General features: G+C 41.2%; 1 protein-coding gene across 1 annotated transcript in view; it reads left to right on the top strand.

The window, feature by feature from the left end:
* The window catches only part of LOC136535696 (protein SHOOT GRAVITROPISM 6), a 46,317-nt gene extending 30,072 nt beyond the window's left edge, over nucleotides 1-16,245 (top strand). Inside the window, 30 exon segments of the mRNA XM_066528069.1 lie at nucleotides 1,727-1,848; nucleotides 2,730-2,859; nucleotides 2,933-3,012; nucleotides 3,403-3,538; nucleotides 3,791-3,872; nucleotides 6,226-6,371; nucleotides 6,579-6,659; nucleotides 6,763-6,863; nucleotides 9,566-9,804; nucleotides 9,884-9,993; nucleotides 10,225-10,353; nucleotides 10,436-10,510; nucleotides 10,585-10,614; nucleotides 10,616-10,719; nucleotides 11,215-11,287; nucleotides 11,403-11,534; nucleotides 12,022-12,194; nucleotides 12,294-12,416; nucleotides 12,509-12,569; nucleotides 12,647-12,742; nucleotides 12,826-12,926; nucleotides 13,123-13,228; nucleotides 13,512-13,625; nucleotides 13,701-13,775; nucleotides 14,449-14,547; nucleotides 15,013-15,084; nucleotides 15,174-15,259; nucleotides 15,344-15,437; nucleotides 15,738-15,845; nucleotides 15,927-16,245. Of these exon segments, the coding sequence (XP_066384166.1) occupies nucleotides 1,727-1,848; nucleotides 2,730-2,859; nucleotides 2,933-3,012; nucleotides 3,403-3,538; nucleotides 3,791-3,872; nucleotides 6,226-6,371; nucleotides 6,579-6,659; nucleotides 6,763-6,863; nucleotides 9,566-9,804; nucleotides 9,884-9,993; nucleotides 10,225-10,353; nucleotides 10,436-10,510; nucleotides 10,585-10,614; nucleotides 10,616-10,719; nucleotides 11,215-11,287; nucleotides 11,403-11,534; nucleotides 12,022-12,194; nucleotides 12,294-12,416; nucleotides 12,509-12,569; nucleotides 12,647-12,742; nucleotides 12,826-12,926; nucleotides 13,123-13,228; nucleotides 13,512-13,625; nucleotides 13,701-13,775; nucleotides 14,449-14,547; nucleotides 15,013-15,084; nucleotides 15,174-15,259; nucleotides 15,344-15,437; nucleotides 15,738-15,845; nucleotides 15,927-16,166 (3,318 nt within the window). The 3' untranslated portion in view covers nucleotides 16,167-16,245.
* The last annotated feature ends 364 nt before the right edge of the window (nucleotides 16,246-16,609 follow it).

Genomic DNA, 16,609 nt, shown 5'->3' with positions numbered 1-16,609 from the left:
GTGGAAGAGAGCACAGGCGCAAGCGGCGTCGTCGGGCACGTGGGACGTGCTCTGCGGCAGGTGCGGCTAACACGGACGATGGCACCGGCGAGGAAGAAGAGCCTAGCTACTCCTCCCCGGAGCCTGTTGTCGGGATCGCGCAGGCCGGCGCCGCTGGTGCTTTGGCTGCCCCAAGACGCATTCTTGACCGGTCGGACCGTCTTTCCCACAACGAGGACGCCCTGAGTTGCGCCTTGGTCATCACCTTGCTGGCAGGACCTAGGGACGGCGTGTCGGAGTTCATCCGTGCCACGGTGGCCCATAGGTTTGAAATCGAAGAAGCTCGGCTAACCCTGCTTCCCTAGGGTCCGTCTGGCTTCCTCTTGATTTTGCCTAATGAGGAGCTAGCTGGCATCGTCTACAACGGAGGTCGTCCCATTGTCACCACCACTGCCCGGCTGCACGTCATGCATTGGACAAGGTTCCTCCAGTCCTCGGTGGCGAGCCTGCCGGTGGCAGTGGAAGTGGAGCTCAAGGGCATCCCTGCCCATGCCTGGGACCTGGTGACTGCTGAAATCCTCCTGGACGAGCTCTGCTGGATTGATGGGCTGCATCTGAACAATGCAGACCGCGTGGTGCTCCGATCTTGCCCTCTTTCCCTCTGAGATGAAGCTGGACATCGTGGAGCCCCCCTTGGCGGACAGTCCTGGAGTACGGATGCTATCCTATCCCATCAGTCGCCCTCATCGATCGGCAAGTCTGAGTCATGATCATCCTCCCTCGCCTCCCCCCTGAAGATGAAGATTGGGAACCTCGCCGGAGACGGCGAAATCTCACATCGCCTCCGTCCTCCTCTCCGGCACTGGCGGCGGCGCCGGGTGATGCTTCGGTTTCCGGCCAGATGGGCAGGGCTTCGGTCCATGCAAGGCTGGGCCCATGCGTCCACAAGGTAAGCGGTTCAGGATGCTGATTCGCGCCCCCATGCTGGTGGCACCTCATCTCCTGTGCTCACCATTGATGGCCGGGCGGCCCTGTCAGCTGAGCTTCTGCCACGCGAAGAGGGTACGCCTGTTCCCGAGACTGTCCGCGCAGGAACCAAGGAGGCCATCCCTGCGGCGTGTGCAGATGTTGCCGTTAACACGGGGTCGTCACCCGAGGAGCCTCGCACGCGCGCAGCTGTGATTAAGGCGTTCGTTGGCGCGGATACGGCGGTGGAAGGTAACGAAGATCCTGCTGTTGGGCGTAGTGATGGCACTGATAGGCCACGGATGGAGGTCCCCATGGAACTCTCCGATGGGCCTTCGATGCCTCCTGCCCCTGCTGATTAAAGCACAGAAGATGATGGGCCACAGATTGAGATCAATATGGATCTCTCTGATGGGCCTCGGGTGGGGGAATCTGGGCCGTCTCCCCTCTCCTCCCTGGACGGGCTGGGTGAGGCCTCCTCCCCCCTGGGGGCAACTGTAGAGTCAGAAGCCCCCAGCTCCTCTGGCCCAACTAGCCTGGTTGAGCATCCTGCAGCCAACGCACCTACTGAGAGCTGCAGCCCAGGCCTGTGATGGTTCCTTGTACACTGTAGGCCTTTTGTTTGTGTTTGATACTTCAATTTGCTAGTTCCATATCAGGCCTGAAAGTATGAAGAATCTCTATAAGTATATATTAAGAACATTTTTCTCTGTATTTTCTTGGGTCAAGTATTCAGATGATGTACTATTTCCCTGAGAACTAATCTTGTGTCGTCTTTCAGTTTTTGGCAGAATCTTTGGATGTTGTGAATGATACTGAGTGGGTCATTTCTTTGGGTGATGCATTTGCACGACAGTATGATCTGTATTCTATATCTGACGGACACGCTGCTTTGCTGCACAGGTAATCATTAAATTTGTGCTGTTCTTGGGCACTTTGTCCATACTGCATGGCACACTGATACGTCTGGAAGGTCGCTGAACCTGTATCTGATATGGCGGGATACAACGATATGTAATGGCATATCCTTGGTTTTTTTGAGAAATGTCGTATCCCCGTATCAGCGACTTTTATCGCGTATCGGTGAAACATAGGTTACTAGATGGAAGCTATGCTTTTGGTTCCGTTGCATACAAAATATTTTCTGAACATGTGCTGCATGCTATTCATTTTGTTGCGACATCAGTTCTTTCTGTCTTTATTGAGCAACAACTAAGTTATTACTCTTTAAATAATCCTAAGAAGTTTGTGGTCTTCTTTATTCTATCAGTTTTTTTTTCGGACAAGGGTTCAACCCTGCTTATATCTAAAGCAATAAACTGTTTTTGAGATGCTGGGGTTACCTGCTTACAAAAGCGCACCAACACGGCTAGTTAAAGCTAGGAAAGGCTGGTCTTCTGTCAGATATTTGGGAGTATTTCTATGTCAGAGTGAGCAAACTGAGCAAGGATACTATAAGTTGGCATCGCCATTCATATTAGACTGTATACATTTGTCCATTAATTATTGTGCTAGATCTGTCAAAATCTGCCATGACAACTGGATCATGCTGGTTTATTCCAAAAGCATGTATAATCCTTCACATGACACAAGTTCAATGACTTGTCTGATCGCCAGTTATAGATTTTACCCTTTGTTGTAGTTATTTTTGTTAAATGCTGCAGATCCAAGACAATAAACGATAGGTTTATGCTACCCTTCCTTGATGATATTGAGTGACTTGTTATGGAAGTTACATGAAAATGACTCCACATACTGGCTTTGTTTTACCTTTTTATTTGCAGATGCTTAGGAATGCTTCTTCAGAAGGTTGATGATAGGATTTATGTCAGAGAGAAGATTGATTGGATGTGTAGGCACTCAAGTATGTCTATTCCTATTAATCGCCTTGGACTTGCTCAAGGCATCGGGCTGGTAAGTTTCCATCAGTGAAGCCTTTTATTTGGTCTTATTTTAAACCCTTTCAGCACTAAAGTCTCCATTGCAGGTTGCCGCTTCTCATTTGGATACAGTGTTGGAGAAACTGAAGAACATACTAGATAATGCAGGGCAAAACGCTCTCCAGAGGTACTTATATGATCTTTTGGCAGGAAACATCTATTGCTCATCTCGGTGCCAGTCCTGTCTAGCAGCAATATAACCTAAACCAAAACTAGGTTGTGTTGCTTCACATGTACACTCCTGTGGCCAACTTTGTGCTGAAATGGAATCCTGTACTTTGTTCTTAACTTAATGTACCAATTTGTTTCCCTTCTTTTCAGTTACTTAGGCTTGGTTTGGCACATTTTGTAATACTTCATTCCATATCCCATCTTGTATTTGGAAAAAGAGAAATGGAGACTGGACCATTCAAAAGTGAATATCAAGCAGCTACCATTTAGCTGGTGTAATTCATTTATGTAGGCCATCTATCCTGTTGTTTCAGTATTAATGAATTTATGACATCCAATTCTGCAGGTTCCTCTCATTTTTCTCATTCGGTCCAAAAGTGGAAGATGTTGATGACACATATGCAGCATTGGCGTTGATGTATGGTTATGCCGCAAGATATGCTCCATCAACTGTTATTGAAGCCAGAATTAATGCACTTGTGGTATGATATCCAATTCAAACCAATCTGTCACCATTATTTCAATTTTAACCCAAAATTCTATCCCCTAATCTGGCCTTCTCATCTGCCACATCTATTACATTGCTGGCAGTTTATTTATTTTACATTATATTTATGTTGACCACATTTTACACTTTAATTAAGTCACCTCAGTGTCTTCATATCTGGTCAATGGAATATTCAGAAACGGTTTATTACATTTTAGCTTGATGAATATGATTCTCTTGAATTCAGGGGACTAATATGCTTGGAAGGTTTCTTCATGTTCAGCATCCTACTGCAAAGCAAGCTGTGATTACTGCAATTGATCTTCTAGGTGATTCCCTTCATAATATGCGCAAATCATATCTTAGTTTCACTATATGCTTTTCGGCTGGTAGATATATGGGCCATGGATTTACTTTTGAGAGTATAGACACATACCTTTGCTGTTCTTGTTTTGTCATGAGTGACCTTTTACTATTTAGTTATTGCAGTGGGCTTGGTAGTCTTCATTCTGTATATTTTTTTTTCTCAAACACACAGGAGAACTGCACATCATTATATTAATAAGAAATAACGGGAAAGGAACCATACAAGACACACCCACTCACACCATTGTGTTTTCATTCTGTATTTTACTATTTTAGTTATCTACTTATCTTTTTTATGCACATCATATTGATAGTTGGTATCTATTCTCTCAAAACTGTTTGGCTGTTCATCTCAATTTTTTGATAAATAACTACCTCCATTCTTTGATATTTCATATTTGACATCGGTTAGTTCAAAATTGAACTAATAATCAACATGAAATATTAAAGAATGGAGGGAATATTGGTTAGAAAGAAGCCTTGTCGAACATCCCTGGAATTTCATTGAGATATTAATAATTCCCATGTACTCCTGCAAGATTTTTGTAATTGTTTCACTACATGAATACATCATGCAAGAATATTATGGAAAGAAGTGTAAGCCTGTGGTGTTCTGCTGGTGCTTCAGGGCTCCAAGAGTTGCTCTTGGGGTCTGGCCATCTATACCTCTTATTTAACTGAGAGGCTGTTGGTGACTATTATAAGTTTTGTGTGGTGCGCTTTTGTGTGTGTGTGTTTTTAGTCTGGAAAAGGCACTTCACCTTTTTCTTTTGTATTCTCTCTTCTTAATGAAATGACACACAATTCTCCTGTGTAGTTTGAGAAAAAAAGAGTAAGCGAAACATTTGATTCTGCTGATTTATGATTAAGTTGAGAATTAACTTAAAGCTTATCAAGACAAAACTAGTACTAAGAGATTGAATATAGATGTTTCTTCTTCCTTATAACCAGTGGCGGATGCAGAACAGGATTGAAGGGGGTGCTGGTCTCTTCTTCTTCCTCTCTCTCTCTCTCCATTTTTCTTCTTTCCTCCACCTCTTCTTCTCTCTCACCCTCCCCATATTTCCATTGATGCACCAGCTGTAGGGGGGGCTGGAGCCCCCCCAGCCCCCCCTGTAGATCCGCCCCTGCTTATAACGCAATGAGACACAACTCTCCTGTGCATTCTAGAAAAAAGAAGAAGAATGAGTATAGATGTTTCCATTTAAATGGTTTGGTACACTGTTTGATCATTTGCTGTTCTCTATCACTCATATCACTCACACGGCATTTAATTGACAGTTTGTATTTGATAGATTTGTATGGAATATGATTTTTTACCTTTGATTGATAGTTAATATACAATTTTTGTGCATTAATTTATTATCTCTTTTTTCCCTCAGAAGATTGCATATCCTCCAATTCCTGTTGTTGAACTTTGTACACTTCCAAATTTATACGTGTGTTGCATTCATAATATATTTTTGTTACATGAGAATATTTGGGGAGGCCCCTGGCAAATCTGCCTCTATGGGCACATGTACACATTGCATATATCGGTATATCCACTCCATTAAGCACTGATATTTGTGCTGCACCATTTGCAACTAAATTTGACCCGAAAATGCAGCAGGGGAGACCCCCACTGTAAGAGTTTTTTTATAATTATTTTTGAAAAAAGGATTGAAATTAAATAGGTATATGGAGCAGCAAACATAGGAATGCATCCTCTATAGCGTGAGTATTGAGGTGCATTGACCCTAGACACAAAAGATCCACACTTATATTGCATATTAGTAACATTAATTTTCACACACCTTTTAGTTCAGTTACTCCTTTGCGTTCAGGGTCTTATGCATATTTAGCAATTTTATCATGTTGAGATGAGGTCATAAAGTTCCAATGAGCAGATGCTTAATTGGTTTGTTTATGAGGGAACATACAAAATGCACTTACCATTTCACATGTAGAGTGCTAGACTGCTAGGTGATATGTATATGGGTTCATAAAACCAAGTTGGTCCTGACCCTCAAGGATGTGGGACCCTGATACAATTTCACAACACGTAGGGGTTTTGAGTTGATTTTGCTCTAGATACACCCCCCATGTGACTATTGTCTTCTTATTTAGATGTAGGTAGTACTTGCTCTGTTATGGTATCTTTAATTCTGAATATCATGGAGCCATATAGCATAACCAAGTTATTATGTATGATCTTGGTTTAATCAGAATGGCATTGATTTTCATATAGCAACAGCTAAGTTTATGCATTTACAATTTTTACTTCACAGTTATGTACTTTCTGCACTATCATATGTGATCAGTTTTGGTCTTTAGGTCGAGCTGTTATTAGTGCTGCTGAAATGGGAATCTCATTCCCACTGAAACGAAGAGACCAGTTACTGGAGTACGTTTTAACTCTAATGGGTAGGGATCAAAGTAATGATCTCAATGATTTCAACACCGAGCTTTTGCACACGCAGGTATATGCTCAAGTTTTGACCCTTGTTTTTGTTTCCAGATGTAGAATAAATTCTTTGTTTAGTTGAAGCTTCACTTTTAAATTAGCTTACATCTACAGTATTTCTTTATATTTATTTCACTTCTGCTCACTATGTAATGGTGTAGCGACTTATCAAGTTTTATGACATTTTTTTTTACTCTTTTCTAAATCATTCTTACATATGCAGAGTCTTGCTTTAAGTGCCTGTACTACTCTGGTCTCGCTAGAACCAAGATTGCCAATGGAAACAAGAAACCGTGTCATGAAGGTCTGCATGGCTATGTTGCAACACCACAAAACTTTGCTAATAGTTTGTCTATTACTTGAAGAATCTTTATATTGTTTTTACTTGGTTTATGTTCCACTTTCAGGCAACATTAGGTTTTTTTGCATTGCCAACAGAACCCTCAAGCATTGTTGAGAGTCTCATAACAAACCTCATTATTCTGTTAGGTGCCATCCTGCTTACAAGGTAATGTTGTGAACTTATAGTTCAATTGTATTATTTCTAATTTTGGGTAATATTGTTTATTATGCTGTTTCTTTTGCTTTTTCATTTTTTTTCTTGTGCTACTTGCTATGTCTTTAAAGAAAGGCCAATTTTCTCTGTCATTAGCTATGTTTTCTTATGTTGCCAGAATGTCTGATTTATGTGTATTCTTGGTTAGTTTGAGAATATAAGTCCAAGCCTACCATGTACACAAACCAAAAACACCAAACCTTAATTGGGCCATTTATATACATCTCTTAAATGGAATGCTATAACTTCTTGACTTCATTTACAGCTTCAAAACATTTGTAGCGAGTGAAATTACAAGAACGACATCGTTTTTTTCCATGTTTACTACTAGGCGTGTGAGTTTTATTTTCTATTTGTGGGTGGGTGGGTGGGTGTATGTTTTTTTTTTTTTTTGGGGGGGGGGGGGGAGCACTCTAATCCCACTCTTTTTTTCTTCTTATAATATTATAATTATGATACACAGTTCTTCCTGCATGTTAAAGAAAAAAAAATCCACGAGGTCTGTTTTTCTCCTCGAACACACAGGAGAGCTGTGTATTGTTATATTAAGACAAAAGAGGGGCAAGAACCGAAACACAAACACACCCACACACCAAAAAGAGAGAACCAGATTACATTCGTGCCTTTAGAAAAATAAAACAACCTCGACCTAACCAAAGGGCAAAATGGGGCATCCTAAGAGCCTCCATCTGGGCCAAGGGCAAGGAGAAAGGTGATACCCTTGCCCTGGCCAAACCCCAGAAATATAATTCCTCATAGCGAGTGACATGGTATCAGCGAGATTAGGAGAGGCACCATCAAAGACACATCGATTGCTGTTGCATTAACGGTCTAACGTTCATGCTGGATCTCTTTAGTATGGTTCATCTGAAGCAACTAGGCACAGAGGATTTATTTTAGTGTTGAAATAACATGAGGTGAACAAGATAAATACAAGGAAGTGATCCTAAGTACCCATAATAGGCAACGTATTAGTTCCTGGTATTTTGGGCAGCTTGATCGTCTTTGTTTCAGCCTAGTGCTCCATCCACTCTGTAATTTAATGTATTTTCAGTTGTCCTAAGTCAAATCATTGTAAGTTTGATCAAGTTTATAGAAAAGAGTATTAAAATCTACCGCATCAAAGAGGTAAATTATGAAAATACGTATTATCATTTGATATTATAAACATTATTGTTCTCTTCTACAAACTTGGTCAAACTTAGAATGGTTTGACTTAGGAGTTAGGACAACCAAAAATCCATTATATTTTAGGGAAAATTGTGTTCTTGCCCTTGTCCAGTAGTCTAATTGTGATTTTGCCCCTGCTTTTTCAACTTTGTATTTTTACCCGTACTATCTTGAAATGAATGGTCCGTTTGCCCCTGCTTTAGACGTCCGTCAGATGGACATGGATTAAACGAATTAAAAAAATTATAAATCTGAAAAGCAAAGGCGAAATGACCACACTGCCCTCTATCCTTATCGCCTCATCCCAAACAGAAGCACGGGTCGCCTCATCCCAAGTCTCGTACGCGGCTGCATCCGGTCGCAGGCTTCCGGCGGCGGCAAGCGGCGGAAGAACCAGCAGGGCGGGGCTGCCTCCAGGGCGCGGGGCGCAGCTGCCTCCTGGCCGCGGCGGCTGCATCGGCGGGGCGCGGGCTTCCTCCAGGCGGCCGCGGGGAGGTTGCGGCGCCTGCCCGCGGGTCTCGGCGTGCGCGCGCCGGGCGGCGGCGGCGCCCTGCCACGGGGCTCCGGTGGCATCTGACCGCACGTCCCGGCATCACCCGCCACAGGCCACACCGAGCGTGAGTAGCAAGCGCACTAGCAGAGCAAGCGTGGGGGCTGTTGGCTTGCCACGGATCCGCCGGTGCGGCCGTGCCAGCCTCCAAGCAACACCGTTGCAGCGCTGCGTGCCGAGGCAGGGATGAGCGACGGCGATTCGGCAAGCTCCATGGATTCCTGCAGTCCGCCAGGTCCTAAAGGAAGCAGCAAAGAAGCATGACCGGAAATCTGGAAGCAGCAGCCTGGCTTCGGTACAAACGGAGTCGCCGTAGCCTGGAATCTCGCATCTATGTAGTATGAGACTCGAATACTCGATCTCCTCACTTGTGTGCTCAATAATGTATATACAAGACTCAATCTCCTCTCTATTTTGTTCGATGAGAATACAAATTGTGTCGATATGCTGCCTATGAGGCTGGGTTAGAACCGACCCGAAAAAACTGACCCAAAATTTCGGTTAGAACCGAACGCCCAGGCCTAGTCATAATGCTATCAAAATACTGCTAAGGCGCTTCCAAAATTTTGAATATTTTTTTGATATTAAATCTGAATTGAAATAGTTGCAAGTTGGGCCAAATATATTTGATCAAATATAAATGTCTAATTCCCAAATCAGGGGCAAAATCACAAATAGGCATAACAAACAGGGGCAAAATCACATGGGCATTTCTGTCCTTTTGTATAAAATGTAACACCGTTAGGGGAGGATGATGGAATAGGGGCAAAGTGGTGCTTCGTTTCAAAAACAAAGGGGTAAATTCACAAAGTAAAAAAAAAACAGGGGCAAAATCACAATTTCGATACAAAGCAAGGGTAAAAATGCAAGAGCCCCAGTACTTCTCATTTGTATTCTGTAATGCTCATCACCGACCTTATATTCCCTTTGTCAGTGGTGAAGATGGTCGAAGTCGAGCAGAACAGTTGCTGCATATTCTTAGGCAGCTTGATCCATATGTATCGTCATCTTTGGAACACCAAAGAAGAAGAGGATGTGTTGCTGTACAGGAGGTGCTAATAAAGTTTCGCAATCTTTGTTCTGGTGGATTTGGTGCATTGGGCTCCTATCCAGCTTTCATAATGAATAAGCAAATCGATCAAGGAGGGACTAGGAGCTTGTCAAGTTTGTCATGTATGTTTACTGATTTTCTTAGACTGCTTAATAAGTGTAGGTATCATCCCTGTATAAGATAGCTGTTATTTTATCACAGCTGCATTTGTGTTGCCTAGTCGAGATTCTTTAAGCTTGGGAGAGAGGACAATGGCATACCTTCCTCGTTGTGCTGATACAGACACGGAAGTTAGGGAAGTTGCAATTCAGGTTTGTGCAAAAAGGACTGCTTTGCATTATTTTGTTTGTTACAGCATGTTTCTGCCCTTTTACCTAATGTGCAATTTTCTATTTCCACATGTGTTGTATGATTCTGCTATAAAATAGCTATGGTTTGCAGAAGATAGCGCAAGCATGCACATTATATAACAGAATTGTTTAATGTTTTCATCTTATGTTGTAAATAAATTATTTTGATCATATGCTTTTTTTTCCTTCTAGATCATTGCACTTTTCTTCAATATTTCATTGTCACTTCCAAAGCAGAAGGCATATTCTAATGATATTGATCTGGAATCCTCGTATAGTGCTTTGTCCTCCCTTGAGGAGTTAGTCTCTATTGTCAGAAGGGTGAGTATGATGTCTTCGTTTACTATCTGTTCGATCCATTTAGTCAAGCAACTTATCGAGGTTATGTTTGTATTGCTCTCAGGAGGCATCTGTTGATCAAACTGAACTATTTCAGAGGGTTGTCTCCTCAGTGTGTATTCTATTATCAAAGGATGAGGTAACCAATTCAATTCAACTCAAATGTAAGTTGTACAATGGCATGGTCGTATTAACATCTGTATACTTGGATAGCTGGTCGTCTTGCTACACTCTTGTACTGTTGGCAACATGTGATAAGGTAAAGCAGTCAGCAGATGCTTCCATTCAAGCTATTATCATGTTTATTATCAGAAGAGGCAAGGAGCTACATGAAGCTGATGTCTCGAGGTTAGTTTATAAAAGATGAAATTAGTTCATTAACATTTTAAAAATTATTATGCTACATGACACTAGAAACACATCTGTGTGTGAAAAATAAGATCTCTAGCTGGGAAATTCCAGTTACCCCTATGTCTCAGTTGAGGATGTAGAGAGAGGGCACAGACTACCATCGCTTTAGGGTGCCATGGCCCCACATTTACCAGAGTGGGGCTGCAGGAGACAATTTCTAGAGGGCCCTTACAAATCTCAAAGACATACCGATTACCAACCAAAAGAATGACACCAAAGAGGACTATTATGTCCATTTTTAAAAAGTGCATGGCACTGTGTCATTTACCAGCGTAGACAGACTGTTTTTGTGATGTGAATATGTGATATAATTTTCTTAGTTACACCTTTTTTTCAGGTAGGTGTCAACCTAAGTTTCAGCCCAGTGCATCATGTATCTTTTTCTTCATTGCAAGAATCTATTATTTTATGATCCTATTGTTGATCTTGTAGGACAACTCAATCTTTGCTCTCATCTGCTGTTTCTCTTACCGACAAGCACTCACGCCAAGAGGTTCTGAATGCTGTATCCATCGTTAGTTTTATCTATCATGTATTTGGTTAAATTTTCCAATATCAAATTATAAATATTGCGGACTATGATTATGCCTTCAAGCAGCTTTCGCCTTAATTTAAGACAGATATCATCCCTAGCAGAAAACACCAATCACATTGTGGTCTTTGATGAAGTTTTATCTGTGGCTGGAAGAGATATCTGTACAAAAGACATACCAAGGATTCGTGGAGGCTGGGCCATACAGGATGTTTTTTATGTAAGTGCTGGGCGGAAGCTGAACACTTGTATTATGCAAGAATACCATGCATTAGGAACTGATTGAGTTACGTATCAATACTATAGTTATGCTTTGATATATTGTCTTTATCGCATTCAGTTATGCATTATGGTGTTCATGTATATTTATTGAGCTGTGCAACAGGATATGTATTCATGGAAGTAGTTGATAATCCTGACTGATATGTATTCATGCACACTGTATCCTTTCTTATTGTAATTGTTCCTTTTTCTAAAAAGAAAATTTAACTCTTCCTGCAATTATTTGTAAGACCAGGATCAGCATGGTTTTCATGATTTACTACATTGTCTACTTGCACCGTATGGCAATGCACGTTGAATTACATTGCATTTTATTTTAAATATTTTAGAATTATTGTCACCTGGAAGACTTAGCAGAATTTGGCTTTATAAACCCAGGAGATACACTTCGTACTGCGTGTTTGATTGTTCGGCCTCCATTTCAGGCATTTTCCCAGCACAAGGAGCTTGCACTTCTATTCCTGGAGTACACTTTATCTATACTTCACAAAGAACCTGTCATAATAAACAGTTCTGAGAAGGGGGAGAGTACATCTGAGTCATCAGCTGATGACTGTATTCTACAGGCAACTATGTTTGCTCTCAATGCATTTATGAGGTATTGGTCACCATTTGATGGCTCACTGTTGATGTTGACAATGGTAGACACCTTTTCCTCTGCTGATTTTACATACTTAAAAACATTCAAACTTTACAGAGGCGGTGGGAAGATTGGGAAACAAGCAGTTGAGCAAAGTTACCCTTCTGTTCTTTCGGGCCTTATACTGAAGCTCGGAAGTCTTCATGGTCTTGCTGAATTGGGCCGAAATGAACTTCTACGGTGACAATTAAACCTATAGCTTTTGTAACTCAACATATCAAGGCTGTTTGTGAACTGAAGGACTGTATTTTTTTGGGGGGGATATTATGCAGATCATTGTTAATTGCATTTCAGTCATTTTGCGAATGTGTTGGTGATGTAGAAATTGGAAAGGTGCTTTTCTTAACTTATATTTCTTGCCAAATATGTGAAGTGATTCTGACTATGTTAAAGGTATCTACCATCAATAGATATTAGCTCGAGATGGGGAACAAACTGAGAAGGAGAAATGGATCGATCTTGTTCAGGAAATCGCATGCAGTTCCTCAGTAAAACGACCAAAAGATGTATGTTCTAGATTCTAGAGTATCCTTATATATATTTTGGTGAAATTGTTGATGCAAAATAATTATATATGTTGTTATCATAGGTTCTGCCAACTTGCGTTATCTTGTGTAAAGCTCTCAACAGAAATCAGAGGGCTGAAAGGGAGGCTGCTGCTGCTGCACTATCAGAATTTATCCACCACATGTAATTGAATAACTCCCTACCTTTACATTATGCTTCTTCTCTCACCTAATCGCATCTGGAAATGCTCTCTGCGCCTCTGGTGTGCTTAGATTATAGTTCCATATTCAGAATCAGTGCTCAATTTTGCATGGGATTCAAAGCTTCTATTCCCCACACCGCTAAACTTACTGATAACCTTCGCTGCTTACTTGTGCAGTGAAAAAGAACCTACATTGCTTGAACAAATGGTTGTGGAATTGTGTCAACATGTTTCTGATGATTCACCAACTGTCAGGAGTCTCTGTTTGCGTGGACTTGTGCAGGTCATCATTCTAATCACAGCATGAATACCTGTTCTTTTCATTACATCTGGTTTTATTATTTCAGTAATATAGGTTCGATTATATTGTTTGACTAACATAGAGTTGAAAGTAATGTTATTTTGTCTACCTATCAGATCCTGCTCCCCCCCCCCCCCCCCCCCCCCCTGAATCGTATGGCTTTATGGATTGAACACTAACCCAATCTAATTGCTGAGTGAAATCATGAGATCCATATACTTTTTATTGATTACCCATATGCTTAATCATCCTTGATCTCTTTCAGATTCCTGAGAGACACATGCTTAAATACATCCAGCAAGTGTTAGGAGTAATATTAGCGCTACTTGAAGACCCCAACGAGTCTGTTCAATTAACTGCTGTCCAATGCTTGTTAACTGTGAGTTCTTATTTAATGTAATTCCATTTTTTATCAATATTAACAGAATAATTGAAAATCATGCACCGGTTTCAGGTTCTTAATTTGTCAGAACAAGATGCTGTTGGTCCCATCTTAATAAATCTCTTAGTAAGGCTGCGGAATCTTCAGGTAACTATCCGGAACAAACTTTTTGGTTTTGCTGTTCTAATGCCATGATGCAGGACAATATGCGTGCTATCATCTCACAGATCCATCAACACTCATACAGAATAATCCATGCACTTCCGCCAATTCTGTACGAGAGTGTTGATGGATCTGTGAGATGGTGTGGAATTACAATCCATATAAATTTGGAAGAACCATAATGTCTGCACATAATAGCAATGAGCCATGTAGCAAATTGCGCTTCTGTTGTATTAGTTGGCAATATCATCGAGACCAAGCACTGCCTTATATTTTTGTCTGTTTTCCTGTAGTAGCCTATAATAGAGTGCTTCATAAATTTTCGGGTTGGTCTCCTCTGTTCAAAGAACACTCATTTTTTTATATTCCATGATTTTTAAGACACTAGTATTTCTTAAATAAGGTTTTGGTGATGCAAGATGATTGTCGTAGTTCTCTATGGTCCATGGAAATTTAACATCTTACATGTTGCATGACTAAATCACATTCCACTGATGTTTCTTTGGACCCTTCTTTGTTCTTTCTAGATTATTTAAAAAAAAATTGATGATGTGTTTTAGTTTTTAGGGAAAAGCACTCAGGTGGTATATTTATGCAATTTTATGCTTTGAAATTGACAGCTCATGACTTAACCTATTCTGCAATTGTTGTGCCACAGGTCTCAATGAATACGAAAATGAGGTCCAATGCATTTGCAGCTTATGGTGCTTTAAGTGCATATGGTGTTGGTTTGCAGCGCACTGCTTTTATTGAGCAGGTAAGCATACAGTTCCACTGCAGTCACTTTATGTTGCATACTGTTATCTTGTAATTTCTTTGTTGGATGCTGGTACACAGGGGTGGAGACAGGGCCGGTGCTGCCAGGGCTGCAGCACCGGCCCTAGAGCATAAAATGTTCAATGATATGTTATTTTTGTAGCTCAATGCAACTATATTTATATGTGGAATCAAATGTTTTAATCATGTATAAAGCCAGCACTCAGCAGTGTACTTAACACCCCTCTTGGTTAAGTTCTGGCTCCGCCCCTGCTGGTACATGAAGTGTCAAGGCAGTTATAATGTTTCATAATGTTCTGCCATCCATACTTGTGATTTTCTTTAATTTATTTACTTTTGGAAACTACAAGGTAGAATTTACAATTTGATGTGCGATTATATGCCCTCTACTGTTTTTTATTTATTTATGCCACTCCAGGTATTAACTTTATTAACCCCAACACAGATACATGCCACCCTTCCCCGTTTGATCCTACATCTTCATGATGATGACCTAAGTATTCGTCTAGCCTGTCGGGTATATACACTATGGTCTACAACATTTCCCCTTACCACACTTTTGTTTGAACTTGGATATGTTACTCTTTGTTGTTTGGTCAAAAACAGAACACATTCCAGCTCCTTGCACCATTGATGGAAGTAGAGGGCTTGTCTTTGCTCCTCAGCAAGCAGTATTTTGCTTCTGATCGCCGGTTTGTTTGAGCTTTCCTACCTATTTGTTCTGTAATTTGATGTTTTATTTAGAAGTGACATTTCCAGTATGTTTTTGCCCTCAGTTCCGATTATGAGGACTTCATTAGGGACTTAACAAGACAACTTTGTCGGTTGTCTCCTGGCAGAGTTGACAGCTACCTAGAATCTGCTATCCAGGTAAAGTTTTCTTATTAGTCGTACATACATTAGGAAGTTAGGAACCGAGCCTAGATCAACTGGTGTGAGGTGTTGGTGTACACTTCCATTATTGAGGTGTGAGTCTTCTACGACTCAAATTTGGGTGCCTATATTTTCTTAATTGGAAAACAGCCTACTCTTAGGTTGCTCAAGTTTTTTAAGTTGTACAATGAGACTACTAAAGCAAACCCAAAAATCTACTCTTAGGTTGCTCAACTTAATTTTAAGCTGTACAATTGAGACTACTAAAGCAAGCCGACTCTTGTTTTTGCATTCTAGGCATTCGATGCGCCTTGGCCAGTCATAAGAGCAAACGCGGTTTGTTTGGTGAGTTGCATGCTATCCTTTTTGGATGATCAGCGATTCATCGCTCCTTATTTCTCCCAGGTATTAATACTAGACTCTGGTGGTTTATTTAGTCGTAGTTCTCAATGAATTGAATAATTGATTAACATTCTTCTGTGTCAGGTGTTTGCTAAGTTGGTTGGTAGAATGAGCCAATCGCCAGACGCAATTGTTCGAGCGGCAGCATCATCTGCGCTGGGCATTCTGATTAAGAGATCTAATATGCTGAGGTCATTGGTTTCACGATATGATCGAGCAGATTCATCACGCAATTCCCAGAGTGGTGATTCTAATACCAAGACACCATCCGAATTTCAAGAACAGACAGAAGGAAGTCCGAATGATGCGCAAGTAGAGCAATAACACTGTAGCATCGGAGCTGTTTTTCTCATCCCCACCTTTTTCCTCTCAATCTAGCGCGGTTACTGTTCACATGAGGCAGTGAAGCTCGAACTTCTGCTCCTGGCTCCGGTTCTGACACGCTACAGTGCGTAAACAGTGTAGGAGCTGAAGCACCTTAGAGTCGTACCTTACCAAAGGGGCCCTAAAGCTGACTGAAGCCAATCAATCATGTATATGTACAGTGTTCTAGCTGTGCAGGCTTGTGTATATGTTGTACTTCCCTAGCAAATAGGAATAGTAGATCTTCAGTACACCTGTAAAGCAACCACTCACAGTTCGATGATTATTTATTGAATTTTCTTTTGATATAACCATGTAACATGCCGAACATACACACCCGCAAAAATTTAACCTATTTGTGCATTCGCGATCAACCTGCTTTGCATTCCTACCTGTCGCCTCTG

This window comes from Miscanthus floridulus, chromosome 2 (assembly GCF_019320115.1).
Source record: "Miscanthus floridulus cultivar M001 chromosome 2, ASM1932011v1, whole genome shotgun sequence".
NCBI classification, from domain to species: Eukaryota; Viridiplantae; Streptophyta; class Magnoliopsida; order Poales; family Poaceae; genus Miscanthus; species Miscanthus floridulus.
Note: the sequence above shows the minus strand (reverse complement) of the source record. Positions and strands in the feature narration are given on the sequence as shown.